This window comes from Xiphias gladius, chromosome 7 (genome assembly GCF_016859285.1).
Source record: "Xiphias gladius isolate SHS-SW01 ecotype Sanya breed wild chromosome 7, ASM1685928v1, whole genome shotgun sequence".
In the NCBI taxonomy this organism is placed as follows: Eukaryota; Metazoa; Chordata; class Actinopteri; order Istiophoriformes; family Xiphiidae; genus Xiphias; species Xiphias gladius.
In genome coordinates, this window is record NC_053406.1 from 13,912,634 (window position 1) to 13,936,848 (window position 24,215).

General features: G+C 40.2%; 4 protein-coding genes across 7 annotated transcripts in view; 3 read left to right on the forward strand and 1 right to left on the reverse strand.

The window, feature by feature from the left end:
- vps53 (VPS53 subunit of GARP complex) overlaps window positions 1–6,109 on the forward strand; it is a 101,818-nt gene extending 95,709 nt beyond the window's left edge. The window contains exons 20-21 of the mRNA XM_040131250.1: window positions 3,393–3,497; window positions 4,079–6,109. Coding sequence (XP_039987184.1) covers window positions 3,393–3,497; window positions 4,079–4,249 — 276 coding nt within the window. The 3' untranslated portion in view covers window positions 4,250–6,109. The remainder of the gene's footprint in view (window positions 1–3,392; window positions 3,498–4,078) is intronic.
- A 71-nt stretch (window positions 6,110–6,180) lies between these two features.
- Window positions 6,181–8,499, forward strand: rflnb (refilin B). Its single transcript, XM_040130819.1, has 3 exons — window positions 6,181–6,395; window positions 6,910–7,004; window positions 7,301–8,499. The coding sequence occupies exons 1-3, from the start codon at window positions 6,198–6,200 to the stop codon at window positions 7,617–7,619; spliced, it is 612 nt and encodes a 203-aa protein (XP_039986753.1). The 5' UTR covers window positions 6,181–6,197; the 3' UTR covers window positions 7,620–8,499.
- A 1,877-nt stretch (window positions 8,500–10,376) lies between these two features.
- LOC120792388 (tRNA-dihydrouridine(20a/20b) synthase [NAD(P)+]-like) lies at window positions 10,377–18,067 on the forward strand. 2 transcript variants are annotated; one of them, XM_040131548.1, is made up of 12 exons: window positions 10,379–10,729; window positions 10,967–11,088; window positions 11,285–11,402; window positions 11,648–11,770; window positions 12,350–12,597; window positions 14,729–14,822; window positions 15,074–15,174; window positions 15,473–15,620; window positions 15,748–15,883; window positions 16,054–16,156; window positions 16,345–16,445; window positions 16,808–18,067. In XM_040131548.1, the coding sequence occupies exons 1-12, from the start codon at window positions 10,638–10,640 to the stop codon at window positions 16,841–16,843; spliced, it is 1,422 nt and encodes a 473-aa protein (XP_039987482.1). In that variant the 5' UTR covers window positions 10,379–10,637; the 3' UTR covers window positions 16,844–18,067. The 2 variants fall into 2 exon arrangements, with proteins under 2 accessions (XP_039987481.1, XP_039987482.1); XM_040131547.1 differs by lacking the exons at window positions 14,729–14,822; window positions 15,074–15,174; window positions 15,473–15,620; ... (2 more) ...; window positions 16,345–16,445; window positions 16,808–18,067 and adding an exon at window positions 12,686–13,015 and having other exon boundaries at window positions 10,377–10,729; window positions 12,350–12,576.
- A 2,340-nt stretch (window positions 18,068–20,407) lies between these two features.
- Window positions 20,408–24,215, reverse strand: part of LOC120791927 (solute carrier organic anion transporter family member 1C1-like) — a 39,277-nt gene continuing 35,469 nt past the window's right edge. For all 3 annotated transcript variants that reach the window (XM_040130780.1, XM_040130781.1, XM_040130779.1), the window contains 3 exons: window positions 22,893–22,957; window positions 22,495–22,612; window positions 20,408–21,206 (listed from right to left, as the gene is read on the reverse strand). In XM_040130780.1, the coding sequence (XP_039986714.1) occupies window positions 20,969–21,206; window positions 22,495–22,612; window positions 22,893–22,957 (421 nt within the window). In that variant the 3' untranslated portion in view covers window positions 20,408–20,968. The remainder of the gene's footprint in view (window positions 21,207–22,494; window positions 22,613–22,892; window positions 22,958–24,215) is intronic.

The following is a 24,215-nucleotide window of genomic DNA, read 5'->3' on the forward strand; positions in this document are numbered from 1 at the left end:
AATACACACACACACACACGCACACACACACAGAGTACACGCCTGCTTGTCCCTTGATTTCCCTTACACTCCCAGGATGCCTTCTTTCCTTCCTGAAGTTATCGTGGTTGGACCGTCTTTTTTTTTTTATAGCAGTCAGTGTGGCGTGCTGCAGTCGTGCTATGCCTGTCCTTTGCTTTTGATTCATGGCATTATATAGTGACCACTCTTGCACCCTGCCTTAGACTCATGTCTTCAGATTAACTTTGTTTATGAAGCTGCCTCAGACATTGACTGTCGAGCAAAGCCCTTTGTCATATTTCATATTTGATTGTCTCATCTGACTGTTTTCTGATGGGGTGCATACTCTTCCATAGGGCCTATGTAAGGCCTGTTTGTTCCCTGGAAAAATGCCCTGAATGTAGATACATGAATTTCCGCTCATCTGCCACAGATTAAAGGGGCTTTCGCATTAAAGAATTAGAGAATGCATTCACATCAGCCCACTACTGTCTGCTTTCTCTGAATATGACTGCCAGCGGGCCCCTTCAGTTGGAATGTGATCTAAATGGCTGCTAAGAACCCTCACAGACGTAGCTGACACTGCATGGCAAGGCCTTTTGAGTGATTCACATGCTTTACTATGACAGCAGAGGAAGAAATAATCATTGTAGAGACTAGAAATCTGATACTAGAAGAAATATCAAAATAAAATAAAATTATAAACATAATATACCGGAAATATCTCAGTAATACTTACGAAGATAGACAGATAGCACAAAATTTAAAAGGAGCAATAATGCTCTACAAGATGATATAAATAAAAGGAAGTATTTTTCAAAAAACCAGAAGAAAGATTTCTTCTTTGAATGTCTTAAGCATTTTGAAAGAGAAAGCCCATATGAGTAAAGAGAAGCTTTTGTACTGCAGCCAGCATTTTAGCCATCAACTTTATGTAACATCAAGAGTTCCTCATAGGTAATTGCTTCCACCTTGGGCTGTGACTGAAACGTCTGAAATAACCCAGGTCCAAGGTCAATACAGGAATTCCTCTGCAAAGCCTCAACAATAGTTTTAAATTACACTGTGACGCTGTGACTTGACATTAAGTTTGGCTTACCCCCTCCAAGAAACTGCAGTTCTTAGGCACAATTGAAGGAGCACTTTAAGTTTTCAAAGCTTGCTTGTAGATTTAAGCATTTAGCCCACTGTAGGATTCCATGTACATTTCAAATACCTAGGTAGAGTATAAGTTCTTTGAACTGGAACAGTTTTGTTTTTACAAGTTTGGATTAGTACACTGGAGAACTTGTAAAATTTTCCAAAAGGTAGGTTGATGGATGGATGGATGGATGGATGGGTGGGTGGGTGGGTAGATGGGAAGATGGGAAGATGGGAAGACAGGTAGGTAGATAGATAGAGTACCTAATTATTCCCAAAGGGAAATTGCAGCAGGAAATTGGAGTGTAAGAAAAGCTTGTGTTTCTGCACATTTAATCTTTATATCAGCTGCTCTTAGAATGATCTAATATACAAACTGGTCGTCTTGATTTAATGATTTCACACTAATCAGAACTATCCTGTTGATGTTCCAAACAGATGTGAAGTAACCGTGACTTAAAGCAATATTAAATATTTTATTGTATTTATTTATTTTTTTGTGGGCCACTTAGGAGCAGCAAAAGAAGCTGTAAACACAATAATGACATATTATCACCTTATAAAGTTGTTACGTGTTAGCAAACAATTGCCTGTTTACACATCTAGCACACATGGACTAACATAAGCATGTATTTTGAGCTTGTGGTGTTGAATCCTGAGGAAAATATCTGTCTCTTTAGCTGTCAAATGCTTCACAGCGTTCACCAACTAGTTGCTAACTTTGTCTCTCTGTCGTTTAGTGACAGACAGGTAGTGAACACTGGGTTTATCAGAGCTCATAAAAAAAAAAAAAACAGTGAGCTGAAAGAAGCTAAAATGGTCTGTAAGGTTTAGAACTGCAGAGTGGGTGATATTTCTGTGGGTTTGTCACTTTGAGTGAGCCCTTTCACATTAAACGCAGTCATTTGGTCCAGCTGACATAAAAATATTGATTAGTGCAGCTTTAAAGTGACGCAATATTAAGTTGTTCTTCAGTTTAAAGAATAGTCAGTATATTTTTTAGGTTTCCACTTATGTAAGATCCCCTAAATATCTTACGTAGCTTTCAAATGATCTACTTCGAGTGTTAAAGAAGAAAAATCTGGGTTGTCTGTTATGTGAGCCAGTGCTCAGTCATGTTCAAAGTACATAGGATTTGCTCTGTCTGTCTGAGATGGCCTCTCCTGGCCCGTGCAATGCCTGTGAGACGTGGCTGTTTTTCCACGCTCTTCCAGCCCAGCCCACCAGCGCTCCAGCTCTCCCTTCCCTACCTCTGAAGTTCTGTTCTGGGGAGAATTTAAAAGGCAACCCCCATCCCCACCCTTGTTCAGCCTGAATGCCCCGACCCCCACCCCCACCCCCACCCCCACCTACCTTGCTCTGTTTCTGTCTCTCCCTTTTATAGCCAGTTTTCATTCTTAAACTCCCTGTCCTCCTTTCTTTCCCTTTTTTACACGGTCCCTGCAGGCCTTATCCTTGGCTTGGCTCCAGGACAGTTGCTAAGTAAATCACTCAGTCAGCAGGGGTGGTAAGAAAGCAAAGAATTCCAGACGATCCTGAGCCTCTCATGCCTGCTCTTCCCTCTCCTTCTCTCCTTATTCTGTTTCCACTCTCTCCCTGTCTGTGCAGCTCACCTTCTCACGTATTTTACCTTGAGTAAAAATAGAGGGGCAAAGCTTGAAAGGATAGATTGGGCCTTCTTGAACTCACGGATAGGAGAAACATTTTGTGAGATTGTCCCTGTGCGCACGCTTACGCATGAGATGGGAGGTGGGGGTCTGTCAGCCATGTGTTGGCTGCCTGTTTAGTACCGGCTCAAAGAAATGCTATCCGATCCACGTTTTCCACCCAGTCTCTATTGTTGCAAAAACAAAGAATAACAAGAGAATCCAATCCAGAAAGACTTGTGCACCATTAAACTTTTTCTGCCTGCTTTTGACTAATGCAGATTTATGCCCAGACTCATTATACCCCCAAAATAATTACTGGTGAGGCTAATTCTTGCCTACTCATGCATAGAGCAATTGGTGTGTAGAAGGAAAAGAAGAGTGAGGAGTGGACTTCTAAATATAGAACCAATGTCTCGGCTTTCTTTGCAGCTAGAACTACTTAGTTCTATCAGTTGTAGCCCCCTCTTTCCCTCATTCTGGGCCATAGCTGCCCCATGTGGGATCATTTAAAGATCTCTTGGGTCGTCCCACAGTGGGGCACAGGAAAGGTGGGGTGGGGGGGTTTAAATGTTGAAATCAACATAAAACTCTACTTTTCCACAGGTGGTGATGGCCCCACATGAACCACCAGTGGTGTTTGTTGATAACTACATCAAGCTCCTGGCGGATGGCAATCCCGAGACTTTCCAGAAGATTCTGGACATGAAGGTCAGTTGGCTTGACCACTAAGTTAAAAATCAGAATATTGAGATATACGCCTATTTGCTTTCCTGCAGAGAGTTAGATGAGAAGATGCCACTCTTATATCTGTATCTTCAGTGTGGACACTTTGGTTTTTTTGTATGGTTTAAACAAAAGAAATCTAACATCTTAATTAGTGAGCTTCAGAGGTGCTGGTATGCAGATTCTGTTACTTTCGGACAGAGCCAGGTTAGCTGTTTTCCCTATGCCTCCAGTCTTCATGCCAAGCAAAGCTAACAAGCTGCTGGCTCCGGGTTCACCCTGAACATACAGATACAAATGTGGTATTGATCTTCTGTAACTAATGGCAAGAAAGCAAATAAGCGTATTTTCCAAAATGGCGAACTTTTGCTTTAACTTTGTAACTTTGCATCTTCTCTCATTTTTACCCCTGTCATCTCATCTCTTCTCATGTTTTACCATATGTTGTCTAACATGTTATTGTAAACCAACACACTTTTGCATTATCCTTTTGTTTTTCATACTGAGAGAGATATTTTTTAATACTTTGTGATTTCCCCTGTGTTCATGTGTACTTGGGTGTGCAGGGTCTGAAGCGCAGCGAGCAGAGCAGCATGCTGGAGCTGTTCAGGCAGAGGCTACCCACTCCACCCTCCGGGGCTGATGGCGGCCCCTCTCTATCCTTCAGTGCCCCCACTCCTGAGCAGGAATCTTCCCGCATCCGTAAACTAGAGAAACTCATCAAGAAGAGACTGTGAACAGACACACACTGAAATCACATCTTGAAAATTAAAAAGGCTACATGATGAGATCGTCCTTAGCTCTGTGCCGTTGTTCATCTCAAAGAATTCATGCTCCATTCGGTCGTTGTGGAGAATTGCAGTAAGAGCAAAAAGCTGACTGATTTTTCTGATTGACATCAATATTAACCCAAGTTGACGCTGGATTATGAAGAAACTTCTTCAACTGCTAATAGCTGTTGCTACATATGTCATTTACTTCTGTAATTTCCCACCTTTCTCTTTCATGACACTAATGTCTGAGCTCTGTAACATTAGTACATTGTTGCACAGTGTATTTGCACTCACAAGACAGAATGTAGTGCTGTTAACTAAATTCTATCCACAGAGACACTGGCTGCCCCTCATGGACATGTCTTAACCGAGGATGATCACAGGCAGCCTGATCTTAATTAAAGCTGATGTTTTCTGTATATAATGTACTTCAAGAATAACCCACCTGGGTTGAAATTTGTGCGCATCTCTGCCATCCATTAAACTGGACGTGCGTCATAGGTGTCGGGATTTTCAGTCTGAACGGTGACCTAAAACGAATCACTGACAAGGGTTCCCGAGTCCGGGACAAAGAGGATCTTTGGATTTCCTGCCTCTTCAGTGGAACATTAGGCAAGCTTTGTTTTGACAGTTAAAATCTGTCCAGATTAACTTGGAAATTAGAACCAGCTAACTGAAGTCTTTTAACTTGGGCCTTTGCCTGGAAGGGGCGGAATAACTGGGTATATACTGTCTAAACATCAGTACATGTGTATGGGCAGTCTTATTGTTTTAAACAGTTCAAAATATTCTTTGACAATTTAATCCTCTACACTGACATAAAAGCAAGCATTTAAACAAAGGTTTAACAAAAATATTTTGTTGAAGCAAGAGTGTCCTTTTATCCCACCATTGAACTGCACTGTACTTACGGGCCAAATTACAGACTGCACAGTTTGGAGAATATCTTTAGCCGTAAAAAAAAAATGCACTGTGACACAACCAAATGGCTTGGTCTCAACACTTTGCCAAGTGCTGTCGGGACTCCGAAGCTGCTCCCCTCACGTATTACACGTAATACAGCACATCACAGCTGGAGGAGAAACAACACTTGCAGGCACGAGTGCCTTTCAGTTTCCCAAGTCCTTGTAGATGGATTAGAGGTAAATGCATTAGTGTAGACATCCCCGCCTTCAAGTACGACGTGTTACCTGTTTGTATTGTCGGAATTGTATGCTACACAGGCTATCGTTGAACGCTATTAAAAACATTGCCCCAGATTTTCCAGTGAGTTTCATCAAATGGGTGTACACGGCTTTATTTTTGCACGTTTTGCACAATACCAGGAAAGAATATCAGTGTAACCAAGGTCCAATGTTGAATAAGCGGGTTTGGAAGAGCTCCCGTGACTCGCTGCGTCTCTGGTTGCCACTTATCCTCCATCCAATGGGCAGCCAGTAAAAGCTTTAAAAGGCGTTCCTGTGCTTGTGGACGTGAGACCCCTTCGAGGGTAAAGAAGTTTGAAGGGGAGCCGCGGGCAGCAGGACTCCCTCACATCGTTTCGCTGCCCAACACAGAAGTAAATAAACTATCCCTCATCTCTTCACACACAACCACCGCGGAGTCGGGCTGTGCTTTTAATATATTCGCAATGTCAAAGTGAAGGACAGTTTTTAGTGTTCTTGTTTCCAAAGGGGTTTTTTGGGGGTCGGGAGGACAGAATTACCCCCCCGGTTGATGGTATTTCCAGCGGGCAGCCGCGCATGCTGTCCGGGAAGAAGTCAGCAGTAACACCTTAGGACTTCGCAACAAACAAAAACCACTGGACGAAAAAAAAAAAAAAAAGAAAGAACACAAGGAACTCAGATCTGGAAGTACTTCTCTTTCGTAACCTGCTTCGGACTCGCTGGAGTTTTGCAACTTTTAACTAGAAATGGTTGGCAGGTTGAACTTGCCAAATGTATGTGACGGAGATCCACTGGATATGAGCTGCAGGGCTGAGAGAGGACTTGACAGCCCGGACTCTGGGTTACCCCCGAGCCCGAGCCCCAGCGCCTGGCTGCTGCCTGCGTGTGTGGACAAAGCCGGGGGCGTGAGCCCGGTGTCTGAGGACGAGGGAAGGGGCTCCTTGGTAGGTAGCACTGCTTTCTCACCATATTCTGCGATTCAAGCAACATGTGAACTGGCTTTTGAGCAAGGCAAAAGGCCACAAATCGCAGCTGGACATCAGTTTTAAATGCCAGGACATTTCATAACTTGCAATTTGATATGGAAGACTTGACATACTACTAGGAATTTACATGCATGAGAGTCTGATAGTTTCCACAAATAAATAAGTAAATGTTGTAGTGTAGTTCAATCTTACAAGGTCCAGATTGTCTTGCATTGGTATAATGTTGTACACAGGAAGTTATCCCTGAAATTGTTGGTCTGCCAATCATATCATGCCCACTGTTTTGCTGAACTAACTGTTTGAGAGACTGTTTTTTTTTGGTCAATAACACTTTAGACTTCCCTGCAAGAACTTGCTTCACGTTCTGGCCAACTGAAGAAAGTGGGTCACTTCAGCGCTGAACTTGGCTAATGAGAACTTGCAGTATTGACTCTGCAACTGTTGACTGTGGGGTTGGTTTTTTGCATGGCAGGTTCCAGTTTTACCCGCCGGATCTTTCCCACAGCTACACCCGCTGTCCTTTGGGGAAGGCATAGCACTTGATCCATTACCGCCGAAGGAAATAAGGTGGGTTGACTTTGATATGACCTGTTCTGTGCAGCATTAGAGCTGCTGGAGGAGTACACATTTGCATGTCAGTGAAAACATTGGCACACCATGAGGACCTGCATGCTTTAGTAATTTTACCTTAATGTGTTCCCAAGTGGCCGACAACTTCCAAGTGTGTACATAAGCAAACAGCCAAACAGTGGACTTGGACAGACCTTGTGTCATATGGATAACTGGTGCAGGTGGGACGCAGACTAGTTTCACTACATTGTTTTGCACCAAATAAAACCATTACACTTTCCCCTCCTCCACAGATACACGTCTTCCGTGCACTACAACTCGGACCGCCACTTCATCCAGGACGTGGCCCTGCAGCCATGGGGCCAGGGCCTTGAACACTGCAGGCAGACTATCATGGCCGTGCCCCACAGCACCTGGCGCCACTACAAAACACAACTGGAGTTCCAGCCTCGCCATCGGCCGCAGCGCTTCAAGAGCACCACGATCATCTACCCGAAGAAAACCAGCACTGTTTACACCACAGAGCTGAGCTACGACTGCCACCGACTATCCAGACGTTTCCTCTCCAGTGTGGAGCTGGAAGCGGCTGGCCACAGAAAGCTACCTCAGTGACGGGAGCGTGGGCTGGTTGCTGGGGACACGCAAAGGCAGTCATTCCCATGGCCCCTATACTGTGGCTTCCAGGCTGGCTGCCATTGACCTGCTGTGTTGTCTTTTTACAGTTGTGTAGCCTATTATCCTTTTAAGTGCCTATCCCAAGCTGTGGACAGGGGGTATCTGTGCTGTCATGTTACAGATGGCAGAGGTGTTGTGTGTATGATGTCTGTATATCCCTGCCAATGAATGAAACTATCAGTTGGCATGAATATTTAATTATGCGCTTCAGTTTGTAACTTGTTGAAAAGTTTCCAGAGGCATGATCGTCTTTGATTTGTTTCTTTTGGCTGTAGAATGGACTTATATGGGTTGAGAAAAGGAGAATACTTACTTGCCCTCAGCAAAGTCACTCTCCTCATGTCACAGGGTATTGATTTCTTCTGCACACCATAGCACAAGCTAAGCTCTTCCCAAGCCTTTTCTCTGGCCACTGTTTGTGGCTGAGATCCATAAATATTATGTAAATGTTGGAAGATTAAGGGAACTTTTCTGTTCATTGTGACGTGTAAGTTTAAACTGATTAAGTAGGTAGTATAGACGGATTGTGAGCATGGAGTTTTCTGAAAAGTGGATAATATTTTTGATATCACTCACTGGCTTACTAGTGAAAATAACAAGTTGCATTCCACTGCTATCACTTTCTTTGGTTTGACTTGGATTGAAATTGTATTTATTCTGTTGAAGTATTACGATCTGAAAATTTTATCAGCTCATTCACGGGTCTCTACAGTCATGGCAAGGGCTATATTTGTGATGCCCATTGTGCCTTACTGATGTATCTGTTGATGCTTCTTTTTGATATTAGCCAGTTTGAAATAAAGTGTTTATTATTTCATCAACTGTGTAGTTTTTGAGGAGGTATTACTTTTTAAAAGGTGACAGCAGAGTTCATTTTTTATTATTTGGTCTTACAAAATGATAAACACACTAACAAGCTTTGAACACAGGCATGGCATGTGTAAATTCTTAAAACGGCTGCTCAAGAGATATGATTTTCCTCCCTTGCCCAGGGAAAGGTAGGTGCTAGCTACGGGTACGCTGCACACAAAAAGCTCCTCAAACTGTTCGGCTAGTATGTTCAAACCTCAGCAAATCACACCAAAACATGCTGGATAGATGGTTGTTCTACCAATATGTACAGGTAGACAAATTACATACATGTATACTTTGATTTAGGGTGAATTGTCCTTTTAAGACTTAACACATGGAGAGATGTTTTTACATAATTGTGCTGCTTCACTGACCTCTTGTGGCCCCAAAGGGAAAGTACTGTCAAGAACTTGGTTAGATTTATTAGATCTTAATTTTGATTTATAAAGATTGCCTGTTGACTTAGTGGTACACAGTGGAGACATTGGAAGACAGGGACAATTAAGATAACATGCAACTGTTATCAGTACTAAAACGATGCCATATAAAATCACTACATACTACACTTAGAGTAGGTCATATTACAAATGCAACCTCGGTAGTCAGGAAAAAGTCATCTGGGGAAATTATTCCAGTTTTCACTGTAAATGATTAGGGTGACAAAGTGACAGAGAAGACATATCAGAAAACCTCTTCTGATATCAGCCAGACGTTTGTACAAACAACAAGTTGAACATTACATCCTACTTATAATCTCTCTGGTTTTACGGCCCCTAAGTCTATTCTACTCATTGGCTTTAGGCTGTGTGAAAATGACTGTAGCATTAGTGCTTATTCCATTAGTTCAATGGCTCTTGAGCATTCCTGTGCTAGAGGGGGTTTCCTCAGAAGATGCTTCCACAATTGGTGTTCCTCACCTTATGAGAGCTGAGGAGCAGCAGCTATTGGGTGTAACCTCTTGCACCATTGCCTCAGTATATCTCACTCTTTGTCTTTTCGCTACACATAAAATGACCCATGGTTTAGGCTTGCCCTTGTGGTACTGCAGCCCTGCTACGTTTCACTGATGGAGCCACTTTTCACAACCTGTCAATTATTGAACGATTAAGTTAGAAAAGACAGCTTATTGAAGAGAAGCTTACTTTGCACTGAGCTTTTGGCCTTTATTTTATTTACTTTAACTTGCCTTCTGTTATTATGTTATTGTTATCATGCATGTGCAGTATGTACATGCATACCTCACTGCCTATTTTCATCTTAAATTGGATCAATAACAAATCACTTTTTGAGGTAGGAAATTTCTTACCAAACATATTCGTATATATATCTTTTAAATTTTATTTGGGCTCATCTGTACGGTTTCCTTAATAACCCCCATTCCGAAAATCTGTAGATGAAATGCCGAAGATAAATGTCTGAATGTAAAAAGTCAATGCTTAATACATGTAGCTTTTAAATGAACCCAGCAATGGCCTCTTAGAGAACACTAATATTGCCCCATATGTGTATAATGACCACCTTTTCGGCAAGTTATTCCAATTCCACAAACTGAATGCAGTCATGTGCTTTAGTGATTTTAAATCTCGAGAGATACTTTTTCCCTACAGAACCTGAAGGCAGCATTGTTACATCGAACATCAACATTTTGTTTAATTTAAAAAAAACGAAAAAAAAAAACATTGTCTTGTAAAACCTTTACTAGTTACATTGAAGGGTGGGTACTTATTCTAAAAAAAAAAAAAAGAATAAAATACCTACACACACACACACACACACACACACACACACACACACACACACACACACACACACACACACACACACAAGGTTACGTGACGCAACAGTTCAGAGGCGTTAAACACACGCCCACATTTTTTCCCGCATGGTGGACCGAAGCGTCGTTTTTTAAGGCTGTAGCTGTATGTGTGTGTGTATCAGTATGTGACAGTGAGGGGTTTTGGTTTGTATGACCAGTTTGTTCGCGTCTTTGAAACAATAAAATAGACGTTGGACGAAAGGACCCATCCTCCAAGTCTGCTCCACTCTTGGATAGTGAGCTAGTTAGCTTTTGGGCTAGCTGGCTAACAGTGCTACTTGAGAAGAATGAAGACTTTTAATGGAAACAATGGTATTATGGACATGTTTGAAAAGGGAAAAATACTGAAAATATGTGCCCCAATGGTTCGATATTCAAAGTAAGTGGAATCTATTCCCCCGCTATGATATCATTAATTTCCTTATTTTTGTAGAACTGAACCACATTTAAGGGGGAAACGCTTAAGATGAAGTGTAACTTTTAACATTAGTGTTTATCAAGTGTTTCATCGAGTGCTCTGCTCTACTGCCTTAAAGATGGGACGTACCGTAGGTACAGCTGCCATTTATTTTGTTTCTGTTTGACACTAAGCTCAGTGAAGTCCATTTTTCCATAGGCTCGCATTCAGGTCCCTGGTGAGGAAATACAACTGTGACATCTGCTTCACCCCGATGATCGTTGCTGCTGACTTCATGCGATCTGTCAAAGCCAGAGACAGCGAATTCACTACCAGTGAGCGTGAGTAGCAACATTGTAATATGAGTTATAACAAGAATGTGTTGCTGCACCACCACTTCTAATGCACTGCATCTTTACACCAAGATGTCAATCTTGTCAGGCGGTGAATGTGTTTTAACTCTGAGCTTTGTACATGCTGCCATATTGCCCTTACCAAGTTTTATTACCATTATATGCATTTCCCTTTCCTCCTCAGGTGACCGGCCCCTGATAGTGCAGTTTGCGGCCCATGATGCCCAGACTCTGGCCGATGCTGCCTGCGTGGTAGCCCCTTTCTCAGATGGGGTTGATCTCAACTGTGGCTGTCCCCAGAGGTGCAGCTACTGACAGTAGGCCCCGATATATTTTGGCCTACAGTCACTCTTTATTACTCTTTCAGCAGTTTGATTTTACAGAGGATCAAAAGCGCAAAGTTTGTTGGACCGATTCATTTCTAATGGCAAAGTTTATATTTCTGTTTTCATCCCTATTATTTTGAACGCTAATTAGGTGTCACTGGGATAGTTAGACAGAATTTTTTGTGTAACCTCTTAGATTAGCTTTGTTGTTTTGTTTTCAGATGGGCTATGTCAGCTGGCTATGGTGCATGCCTCATCAACAAGCCTGAACTTGTGAAAGACATGGTCAGACATGTCAGAAACCAAGTGGACAATCCAAACTATACAGTGTCCATCAAAATAAGGTAAAAAACCTGAACCAGTTTGAAATAATACCAGAGCTGGACCAGTAAATCTAAGATGTCAATGTTAGCCTTTTGCAGATATATCAATAGTTATGTATATGTTGGCTGATTTGCAACAAGATACTGCAGGACAGAAATGCCAAACCAGCTTTAAGGTAATTTAGAAACAGTGTCACCATTTCATAGTTTGTCCACCAGATCGCACTGAAAAGTTCAAAGTGTCCTGCTTAGTATTCTTGGTCTCAATTTATCAAAAAATAATCAAATCCAAGGCATCTGGATCATAATTGTTTATGTGCTACTTTAAAAAAAAATTACTATCTGACAATAGTTGTTGTTTTTTTCTTTTTTTTTCTTTTTTAAACTCCCACATATCCATATCTGCCTTAATAATCCAGTATCAGTTAGCTACACATTATGCTCTCCCTGGTAACAATACAATAAATGTTGCATGTATCAGAATACACGTTATTTACTTTTTAACATGCAACTATGACTTTCTGTGTTAGAATCAGGGCCAGGACAAAATACTAATAATAGTAATGATAACAAATTTAAAGAAATTTACATCACCCACAGAATCCACAAGGACCTGAGGCGGACAGTGGATCTGTGCCAGAAGGCTGAATCAGCTGGTGTGTCATGGATAACAGTCCATGGCCGTATGACAGAAGAACGCCACCAGCCAGTTCATTGGGATGCCATAAAGACAATCAAAGACAGCATATCCGTACCCGTCATTGCGAATGGGGACATAAAGTACCTCCGTGATGTGGAGTCCGCTCACCAGCTTACTGGTGTTGATGGTAGGTTTGTTTTCAACAAAAGTGCACTCACCAACTAATGACATATGCATAAATGACAATATTCATTTCTAATTTGTTAAGTTCTGGTTTGTTTGGATTTGCTAATTAGGTGTGATGGCTGCGCGGGGATTGCTTGCTAACCCTGCCATGTTCGCTGGCTATGAGGATACTCCTCTGGAGTGTATATGGGACTGGGTGGACATCTCTATAGAGCAGGGCACTCCATTCACCTGTTTCCACCACCATCTTATCTACATGCTTGAGAGGGTTAGTTCCCAGCCTGAGAGAAAAGTGTTCAATTCTCTATCCAGTACCTCAGCTGTAATAGATTACCTCCAGAACACATATGGATCTGTACAAGATCTGGGAACATGAGTATTTTTAAATGTCATGTATTTGATTTTAGCTTCTTTTTTTTTTCTTTTTTTTTTTAAATTTTTGTGTCAAATAAAATTGCAAAACTATAGTTGTATTACTGATGTCTGTCTTCTTTATTGCTATATTTTCTCTGGTCAAGCCTTATCTAAACAGTTATCATATAGCTAATTAAACAAAATATCTAGTTATCTTTAATGCTTGTCTTAGTGAGTGACCAGTCATGGAATTTTTTGCTTCTCAATGAATATTAGCACGTTCTTAAAATCATGAGATATGAAGGATATTATAACTAACGATACATCTTCTTGAGTCTTTGCAGTTAGAAAACAATAGAAATTACAAAAAAAAGAATAGTGATATGATACTGGTACGACGATTCATTTCCTGAACATCCAGCTTTTTTTTATTAGGTACACCTAGCTAAAACTAATGCAGCAGTCCTGTAATAAATTCTCCCTCCATGAAGGTTATAATGTTCATTTTCATTAAAATTGTTTTAGAGAGATGCTGATTCAACTATATTATCATTTTAGAGGATATGGTTTGTGTTGCTGTTGAGCTGTATGGTATTATACATAGGGGTGTTTTTTGTTATTTAACCTACCCTCATTGATATAAATGGTGTGGACAAAATAATAGAAACACCTCTCCATATAAGGCAATGCAACTCATCAGCACCACAAACTGGAGCCTCCAACATCACCACAAATTTGACTCAACACCTATTAAAAACAGTTTCAAACAAACTGAACATACACCAAAATGAAGGAGGATTTATAATAGAACTGTTGCACTAGACTGCAACTGCAAATTTGTACCCTGAATCCATGTATAAAGGTGGGGGGTGCCTAGTCAAAAGTAAGAATAGACAGTGGAATTTCAAATGTTAATACTCAACCAATGAATAAACAAGGACGCAATTCCATCCATATTAACGCTTGATATCAACATGCTAATAAAATACATAAGACGTCAAGGTTATACCAACATATATCCGATTTATTTTGAAAAATAAGACCGGAAGCTGGGTTTTTCAGACGAGCTGAGTGGAAAAGGAAGAGAAGCAGGAAGAAAAACTTCATGTGGTTAATTTCAGAAGTGTAGAGAAGTTACTCTCTTCTAGTCGGTATTTTTGGCGGTTTTGTCGGCAAGGTGTGTATAGCTCTGCCCGAATTGTGACACGAACTCACACACGTACCTTAGTGTCATTTTAAAATGTTTAAGGGGATAATTGGCTTTCTCTAAGTCACCCACGTTAGGTTAACGTTAGCTTGTAGTTAAGGTAAAAGCTTACGTTAACGGAGCATCGGGTTCATGATTTGGAACATGGACAGAAAATGAAAAGAGGGAAATAATTTCTGAAAGACTAAATGTATGTTTTGGGGTATTTGCCTCGAATAAGCATATAAACACACGCTATTTTTTGGTCACATATTGCTTGTGGTGGCCCTGTAGCTTTAAACTGTAAGTACGATACAATAATATGAGTTTGACAGAGCAAACTTAAGCCTCTGCGAGTTTACATCAAGTCATGTGAACTGCCTGGATAAAAAGCTTAACTTATCAATTGTCTCAACAGAGGCTGTATCGTCTAGGTGGAAGAAAAGCCAGACATGCTAACTAGCTAAACCTCCCGAAAGTACACACTGAGCTTTATGTGCTTGATAGGTTTTCTTCTTTTTTCAGAGAGGCAAGCCAGAACTCGCATCTTACCTGTTATCCCGTAAGGTTTCATGTCTCTCTTTCTCAGGTTGTCTTCAGGGGTCCTCAACAGAGATGACCTTGCAATGGACTGCTGTGGCCCTCTTTCTCTATATGGAGATTGGCATCATTGTCATCCTCTGTTTACCCTTCATCTCTGCCAGGAGGTAAGTAATTGTCACTCAGACTCATACTCTCTCTCTCTCTTTCTCTGTGTGTGTGTGTGTGTGTGTGTGTGTGTGTGTGTGTGTGTGTGTGTCAGGTTTGTATTACCACAAACAAAAACAGAGCAGGGTACGTGCTGATGTGACAAATGTACTGTCAGTTGTAGCGATCCTGCAGAACACTGTGCTTGTGTATTATCTAGAGTGGAGACCTGTTACATACTGTGTAAATGCTTGTGCATGTGTTGTTGCAGGTGGCAGAGTATTTTCCAGTTGAGGATCTGGAGCTGCATGGCAATGTTCTGGAACAAAGTGTTTCTCACCATGATCATAATACTTATCGTTCTCTTCCTCGGTAAGTGTAACATCAGCTGTTTAAATGTTTTGGACACAACTCTGTAGATGTAGTTTCAAAACATCGACCGCAAGCTGGGAAGAAGTTTTGGGGGCGCTATTGGATGCTGCAATGCATCAGAGAGTATGGCTTGAGAAGCTCAAACATGAAGCCAAATTTCACATAGTCAGTCTCATCACTGGAGACTGTATTACTGTAGGCAAAATCTTAAAACCAAAAACTCTGTGAAGATGGTAAAGAGAAGAAAAAGTCGTAAATCTAAGCTTTCCGGTTATAACTCATGCTCCGTTTTCTTTAGATGCTGTCCGTGAAGTGAGAAAGTATTCGGGTAAAGACCATGGCACAGATGCCAAGCTGCAACCGAACATGTTTGACCACCTTCACATGAAGCTTTTTAGAGCCCAGAGAAACCTCTACATCTCTGGCTTTGCTGTCTTCCTCTGGCTGTGAGTTTTTGCTTTCACATACTGATGCACGAAGGACTTATTTAAAAAAAAAAAAAAAAAAAAAAATTAATCACTAATGAAAAATACTTTGCACCAGGCTTTCCTCTAACCCCGGTTATTTTTGCAGGGTTATGAAGCGAGTTATCACCTTGATTAACCAGCTGGCATCAGTGTCTGGCACTACGGCTGCTCTTCAGGTGCAGGCTGACAGTGCTAATCGGACTGCCAAGAAATACATGGAGGACAATGAGCTGCTGAAACAGGTAGGCTGCACACTGGTTGGATAACAACTCAAAGGTATCTCTTAGATAGCTCTAGATACGAACACACACACACACACACCCACACAGAAGATTAATGAATCACGGTTACAGTTAGCTGATAAAGACCTGTGTGTCATGTCCTTTTATTTTTATTTGATTATGTATTTCAGACTCTGATGAAAGGGAAGGGTGATAAGGCTACTTCAGAGGGCATGGAGCTGTTGAGAAAGGAGGTGGAGAAACTGAAAGAAGAACTGAAGACTGCAGAAGATGGTTAGTATCCATGTACTTGTCCACATGTCCTCTGTAAATATGTTGTTTTTGCGTGTGCTAGTATTATTTTTTTTAAATCTGACTCCAGGAAAGTTGATATAAGAACCATAGACTTCAAAACTTGTCACTTCTAGTGGATGAAGATGATGAGGATGCCCTGTGTTGATGTGTGATTGTTTCTTATCCAGCCCTGAAGAAGTCCCAGTCAGAGGCAGATGTAATGAAGACGCAGACGGATGGCCTTGCCCGGGAGTATGACAGACTGCTGAAAGAACATCAGGAGCTCCAGGTAATGCTAAGTCCTAACCACAACAGGATGATGACTTGTTGGCCCATTCACTATTAACATACAGTTAGTCTATTAAAAAAGTGCAGGGGCCTATTTTTTGGTGTTGAGACACTGAAAACAAAGGTTGTTAATACTAATTAATGACAACAGTTCCCACTAATTTCCATGATCTCAACTAATAAAACATGTAGGCAGTTGGATTTACAGTAGATAAAAGGAATACATTTTGTTCCATTATTTCTTAGGTAAAAAAAAATTAAAGCCCCCCCTAATGCGTTTATATGACCTAATCTAATCTAACATAACATAACATAACATAACATAACATCTGACATTTGCTTTTCATTTTTTTGTCCTTTCAGAACCTCCAAGATAGTGGAAGCAAAAAGGATGACTAGCTATTGTAAAATGTTTAAAGGTTGAAGTGTTTATACGGCAATTTAGTCCTGTCACGAGAGGGCCACTGCAAAACTTGCTCTACCGTCATATAGCACCTTGTGTCACAATGCATATTCCAAAACCAGGAATGGGTCTTCGGAAAATGGCTGAAATCAATGATGGTTTTAAAGCATGAAGGTGAATTTGCATTAGAGAACCAGACTGGCTTAAACGGAATGAGTAATATTTGATGGTTTCCTGTTTCTGCCTGGTGCAGTGTGACTAAGAGGATTTATTCTTCAAGTTCACAGTCTATCAGGCAGATTAATTGTGCAGGGTAATCGGAAAGAATTCATTCAGTAATTGACCCATGTCTGATCACAGCGCACTTAATATGTTAAAGAAATATGCAGCTAGGATGGCTGTTGTTTGATGGTTTGTGTCATTTGTTTCAGCCGGGTGCACAGCGTAGAGTGCAAGATTTAGATTACTGTGGCAAACAGCTATGAATGTATTTTGACATTAAAGAGTTGCTTCTTTATTTCTGCATGTAGCAGGCACACCTGCTGCACCACTTGAGCATAAATACAGTGTGTAAATTCAGTCTGTATTTGCATGACTATGCAAATGTAGTTTGCATGTACAGTTGCACTTAGACAAATCATCTTCACGTTTTTCTTGTATTCCAGCTATTGTTCTGTACTTTTTTTAACTTAAATAGTTATGGTGGACATAATGGTTAGACAACATGCAGCATCAAAGTGTTTTTTGTTTTGGTTTCCTGCTTAATTTTCAGATGTAAATGTGATGAAACTCTCCCCTCATATCTGTGGATATAAATAAAACATGAGATCTATAGGGATAGACAATTGAATTCAACCATTTATGATCTTATTTTATGCTTAAAATAAAATCAATTCATGTTTCTGGGCCTCTGAAGGTCCAGATTCTGTAATGTTTGCTCCACTGCATGTTTCAAGTGTTCATTTATGGGTTGGAACAGTAGTTGCACTTTGAGATGTTCTGTATAAAAATAGGCTGTATGGTTTTTCTTATATTTCCATTATCCTGCAAGATGAGCTGAGATTGATGCATGGATTTACCACATTTCCTTTTCAGGTCATAAAACAGCAAAATACATCTTCAAGTTGTGGTCTTATATTTCTGTTATAGACAGCAATCAGAATGAAGTGCCTTGTAGGTGGATGCAGTACATTTTGTAAAATAAAGATCTGTTTCTTCATCCTGGGCCTTGTTAAGAGTATTTAAACATGTACTTAAAGGTACTATAATTAAAAAAGTGTAGCAATTTACATATTTTACTGCCAGTGTGTGAATAGATTGTAATGTAACTTAAAAAAGGAGAGCTTTCCCGACTTTCTCCTTTGCATATAAGAGCCTGTGGACCAATTGCTATGTAAAGGACTCAAAATAAATTTTCTAGGGAAAATTCAGAGGTTGTGACATTTATGCCCGCTCCCGAGTGCCTTGCCTCATTGCCCCTCTTTCACTCCCCTACAGCGCCAACAGTGTCCAACACTAGCTAACGTTAGCTTAGAAATGGAGTCCGCTAATGTCAACAAACGACTGGCTCCCAGCACAACACAGACTCCAACACAAGCTCCACATAAGCAAAAAAATATAAAAACATTTCATTTAGCGAAACGTGTCTGGCCAAAGGGGAATGTGACCGACATCGGGGAAAAATAAGGGTCAACGCTGGCAGGACATTTGATTCATGGAAGGACCTTCTTTTGGTCTTGGTCTAACGTTACTCATCCCACTCATCCCATTGTATCATATAAATGCCGTTAGTGTATCATTCAATGAGAATGGATTAGTTCGTCATTAGCCGATATTGTACTAGCTAGCAAGCTGATAATGATATTGTTTCATAGATCCTCTTTCAAAACAACGTAATGTTATGGTCTCACATAGCCAGACCCATCTCCGCACCTCGTTTTAGCGCTGTGCCAGCGCTGGAGAGTCAAATATGGTTTATAGGCAAACTATAACAACAGTGTAACTTTAGTTACCTCATCTAATCAACATGATGCCGGTCAATCCCGTTCAGTCTCATGTAGGTCGGGTCACTGTTTTGGCCGATGCCCAGAATGCTCGCTTGCGCACACCTATGGAGTTCGAGCAACAGGATGCCGACTGCAGTTCACTCAACGGCCATAGGTGTCATTAGTAACAACGGTTTTCTGAATGTTACGCATAGAACCTTTAATTAAGCACCTTGAATAGATAAATAACATCATTTAATTGGATATTAAAAGTTTTATTTAAGCATTACATTTAAGATATTCTTCGAAATTTTACAAAAATAATCCAAGAAAATTATTTTCATTCTGATTTCTTTAATGCAAGTAAATGACTTACATTACTTAGATGACGACTTCCTTCCTCCATACCTCTCACTGCTCCTCTCTGAGTCTGTACTTGTGGCCAGTAAGACTGAGCCTGAATTCAAGACAATACAGCCACCACATACTGTACACTGGCAAAAATGGTACATATCCATTTTGGACATAAAATCTTACAAAATGATGTTATACATTTACAAAGACATAAATATTACTTTTTTTAAAAACGGTTGTCTTGAGATCCAGCAGCTAGTGGACTGATTTCACTTTGAGAAATCATTTTGTCAGATTTCATGGAAAAGGGTTCTGATTTTGGGATGAAGCCATTTATGAGAATAAATGCGATAGAAAAAACCTGAGACTAGACCGTGATGTTTCTGTTTGTGGGTTTTGGCACAGGAGTTAATGCACGTGCAAAAATACACAGAAAAACTTAACACAACATAACATAAAAACAGACTGACCAGTGAAACATTGTAGAGCAACGGCTGGTGACGCGGAAGCAGAGCTTTTACACATCAGCAACACAAATACAGACTTTTTGTGCTGACACTTCAGACTCATTTGCCTAAAGACTGGGACAGCATACAGTTTGTCATTGTTTTAACAGTACAAATTCTGCCTTTTCAAAAGGCACGACACATGGCAACCACCGGACACAAAGGCAAGCATTCACCTCAGCCACGTTTCAAACAAGTGTTATTTAATACCAGAGCCTGCTGAGGCCCACTGAGATTACTCTGAGCATATTCAATCTAATCCTTATTATCAGTGTTAACAAGTTTAGTTGACTGTGTATTCTTAAACATTTTTCCTCAGTAATTCCATATCAAGATATGGTACTGCCCCCTTGTGGTCGTCTTCGATATTGAAATCAGAGCAGCCTCCAGACAAACAGGTAAGCAGATCTCAGTAAAATACAATTTCCATTTTTAGGGAGTATAAATATCAAAAGGAGCATTCACATCCAGAAAGTGCACAACACAAACTGCAATGGACCTACCTTTGGGCTTAAAGTAAAAGATAAAAGACGAGAACGATGACACACACGATTTAGAGGTAACTGTTGAGTGAATGAGGCACAGACGTCAAAACAGCCAAGCCCTCTAAAAGTGACTGAAATATATGTTCAAACACATTTCTACAACAACCCGCTCATCGTTTCCTTTAAAAATTCTGAAAAAAAAAAAAAAATCATCCCATCCTGTCTCTTTGAAGGCCAAATTTTCCTCGTTTCCTCATTTTATTTTTATTTTTTTCATTTTTCATTTAAATTTAGTGTCATGTCTGGTTTTTAAGGCCACTTCTCTTCTTCTGTTCAGTAACACTGGTGATTAGGAAGAAAAACTTCATTTGAAAGAAAAATCCAAAGAGTCAGCTTTATAAGTGCTGGTGTTCAGAATTACACTTTTTCTGCAGTAGTCTGTACAAGTCATATTTCCCATCTAATCTCTTGTGCCACCATTAAAACAGAAAAATAGTTTTCTTTATAAGGAAAAAGAACAGCATGTACATTCAAGAAATATGTCAGTTATATCAAATTTCTGTCAAATTCAGAAAGCCTTTACAGATCCAGTAGTACAAATATAGAATTTATGCTTTATATGAGATAATCGGATACAACGTGTGATTCCCTGCAAATCTCATTTGTGTGAGTGTGTGTGCATGTGTACAGTGTCACTCTGTGCATACTGTGGGTGTCTATATATGTGTATGGATGTATTTGTTCATCTGTGGTGTGTGTGAAGGGGGACAAAGGGGGTCAGTTCTGCTGGATCACAGCCGTGTCTCCCTGTCTGTGCGGTTGTCTGATGTTTGTTGTAACTGGTCAGAATTAGAAATCACAAACTCCTCCTTCCTGAGTGCCTCCAGCTCTGTTCCTCCGTTGGCCAGAGCTCCATGGATGGCATTTTTTTCCTCTTTCTTCAGCTGTCGACTGAGCAGAATGAAGCCCGGGATGCAAATAATGAACGAGATAGTCCGCAGGCTCAGTGTCAGGCCAAGGTATGCAATCCTGAGAAGCAAAGGTGTAAATAAAAAAATAAAGATTAGGTTTCTTTTGACAATAGAGGAGGAGGAATTGAATGGAGGAGAGAAAGGACCGAGGGTTGTTTAGAAAGACAAACAAGGTGGCAGCACAAACATCCATTATTGGGATCAGAGAGGAAGACAAATCAGAGTGGTGGACAAATGGAGGAGTTACAGACGACTGATGGATGCCACAGTGGCTCCGTCTACCAGAAGATGGCTAAACCTGATACCAAAGCATCAGGTTTATTCAATTATTTCTTTATTTATTAATTGAAATTTATTAATTTATATCTGTATTGTTTTAGATATCAGTTGCTAGTTAGTGGGCTACAAATTTTTTGAAGCCTATATTTATTTACATTTTAGCAAAGTGGTACAATTAAAGTATGCTGAATTACATATTAGAAATTCCTGTTTGTATCATACCCATGGATGTACAGACAGCTATCGCCAGATTATTTTAATACTGAGGAAAACTTAAAAACTTGATAATTCTCACCTACATCTTGGAGTTATAAAGGAACATCTTTTTTCTGCGATTTATATACTGATTTATGGATGTTTATTGGTGATGGAAGACACCATAATAGTCCACACTGATATCCTTGGGTAGTGCGAGTCACACTGAATCTAAAAATATGTGCATCATGTCTGTGTGTTCCGATTTTACGGTTATGACTCCGAGAAAGGAGTACGATGACTTTTAAAGCAAATTGAAGCAATCAGGCGGTAAAGGTTTTAAAGTACCATAATTGCTTTCATGAGCTGTATGTCACAGTCTCTGAAGCCGTCCCCCTGGGGGACAGGCCTCGTTTGAAAATCTCTGCAGTGTATTTATGTTAACACTTAATGGAGAAAGCCTTCAGCCGAGGTTAAGTAAATCACCATTGCACACATGACAAAAGGTGGCTCATGTTAGCTTGAATGCAATGAGGAACATGTGAAAGACATGAAAGGAGGTCTGGCAGCTTTGATATGAAGTTTTTCCATTAAGTGTTTCTAGTATTTTATTCATTCTTTGTAGTGCTGTCCGATATAACAGATCTGGAGAGAAATGTCAAACATGAAGTAACTTTCAAATCTGTTTCAAAATTTCACATTGTACAAAATGTGTAATGTTCATCAAGTCATAGCCACATAAAATCCAAACCTGCAACATAAAACATAAAAAAATCTGAGCCTGCAGTAGACCTGATGTTAAGCCAATCTTATGAATCCTGAAAATGAAAGAAGATCCATAAAACACAGATTGTCATGCATGTGAGCGCTACCTGTATGCAGTGGTGTTGTAGATTCTACAGGCTCCTATGCCTCCACACCTTTTCTGACCCCATTTTAGACATGTGGTATCAATGATTGCTCCAAAGTAGATGGGTGCTGGGATTCCTGCTATAGGATCACAAACACATTTTCCCAATCACATCCTGAAGAGCTGAAACAACAGATTCTGCAAACACTCTTCAGAGCAATCGGAAACATTTTAATTAGGCTCAAACACTGACATTTTAGCAAATACAAGCATTTTGGAGTGTATCTGGTAATTTGAGTGAGAGGGAAGTATGGAAGAAAGATAGCAAAGTTCTTCAGGTAGATTAGACACCAGGACGACACATTTTCAAGGTTTGCATCGTAGCCCTGGGCAGCAGGATGGGTTTTAAAGGAGACTTACCAAGGGTACGCGTTGCCAGAGCATGGAAACCCAAGGCCAGAGATTTCAGCTGTGGTTTTATGCACCTGCATGAAGAAAACGTGAAGACATTTTTCAGGAAATATCAGAAACTGGTTAGCGAATCTCAGCTATGTCTACACAACAAAAGAGAAAAACACATTCCTGGTCAGTTTACTCATGTAACTTACTTCTTGATAAAACTAAGTCTTAACTAGTGCAATTAGCAATGTCCAGTTCAGTAAAAACTTACACTATATGTAAGCAATGAATGTTCCATGATTTAAAAAAATAACCGCTAAATGTTTTATGAGGTAGAAAATACCTTCAACATGTTTGTTAGAACCTATGGACACATACAACATGTTTTTGTTTAAAAAAAATGGTGACACTTCTAAACTTCTTGGGGCAATTCTCTGCCTAATCAGTCGTTTCCAAAAGCTATTATAACATACAGCCTCTTTCTGATCTCAGAACTCACATCTCTGAAAATCAGAGGAATGAAAATGACAAATAAATGAGACAGTAAAATAGTAAAAACACAGCATATAAAGTCATTTCATTCCCGTGAGGCCACTGCATTCAAACAGGATCAGCTGATATGGCTTTAGGAAATCTTTTTGTTTGTGTGTGTGTGTGTGTGTGTGTGTGTTTATTTGTACACGTGTCATGTTAACCTCTCAATAGAACCTTTCTATGTGAAAAATATAGCCTGGTATATAGAATGGAAAAAAAAGCAGGGTCGTCTTGCTATCTTGTATCTATGGAAGGTCTGATCAGTAAGGTGTTAAGTTGAGTGTCAGCCAGCAGAGGATGCTGTGGTGCAGAAGAATACTGTATATCTAGTTCATAATACATGATTTTGGGCTAGGCCACATGTATGCTGTATGTATTCCAATGCAATACCTCTGGCAAATTCCTAAAATGTATGCATTTTATTAACAACTATTGTTTCATGTAATTTCTTTAAAAGATAGCCATTGTTTGTCTGAAGATTCTCAGGATTCTCAGGAAGATTCTTCGGGATATCTCTAAAATAGCGGCCGCTAACCACACTGAATTCTAAGATTTTCGTTTCACTCAACAACGTGTGCTTTGTTTGTAGGAAATGATCAAAGCTCATCAAAGCTAATATTACCAATGCTCTCAGGAGCATATCATAGTCAATTACTGTTAGAAAATCAGCAAGTCAACAAGGCAGCAGTAGGAGTTTTCCACTTTGCATTTGGTAACTGGACAAGTCTCCCTGACCTCATTTGTGAGCAGAGGAACAGAGATTGGCCTTCAAGAATTTAAGTGATTTTCAACCGAACGTAACCTCCTACC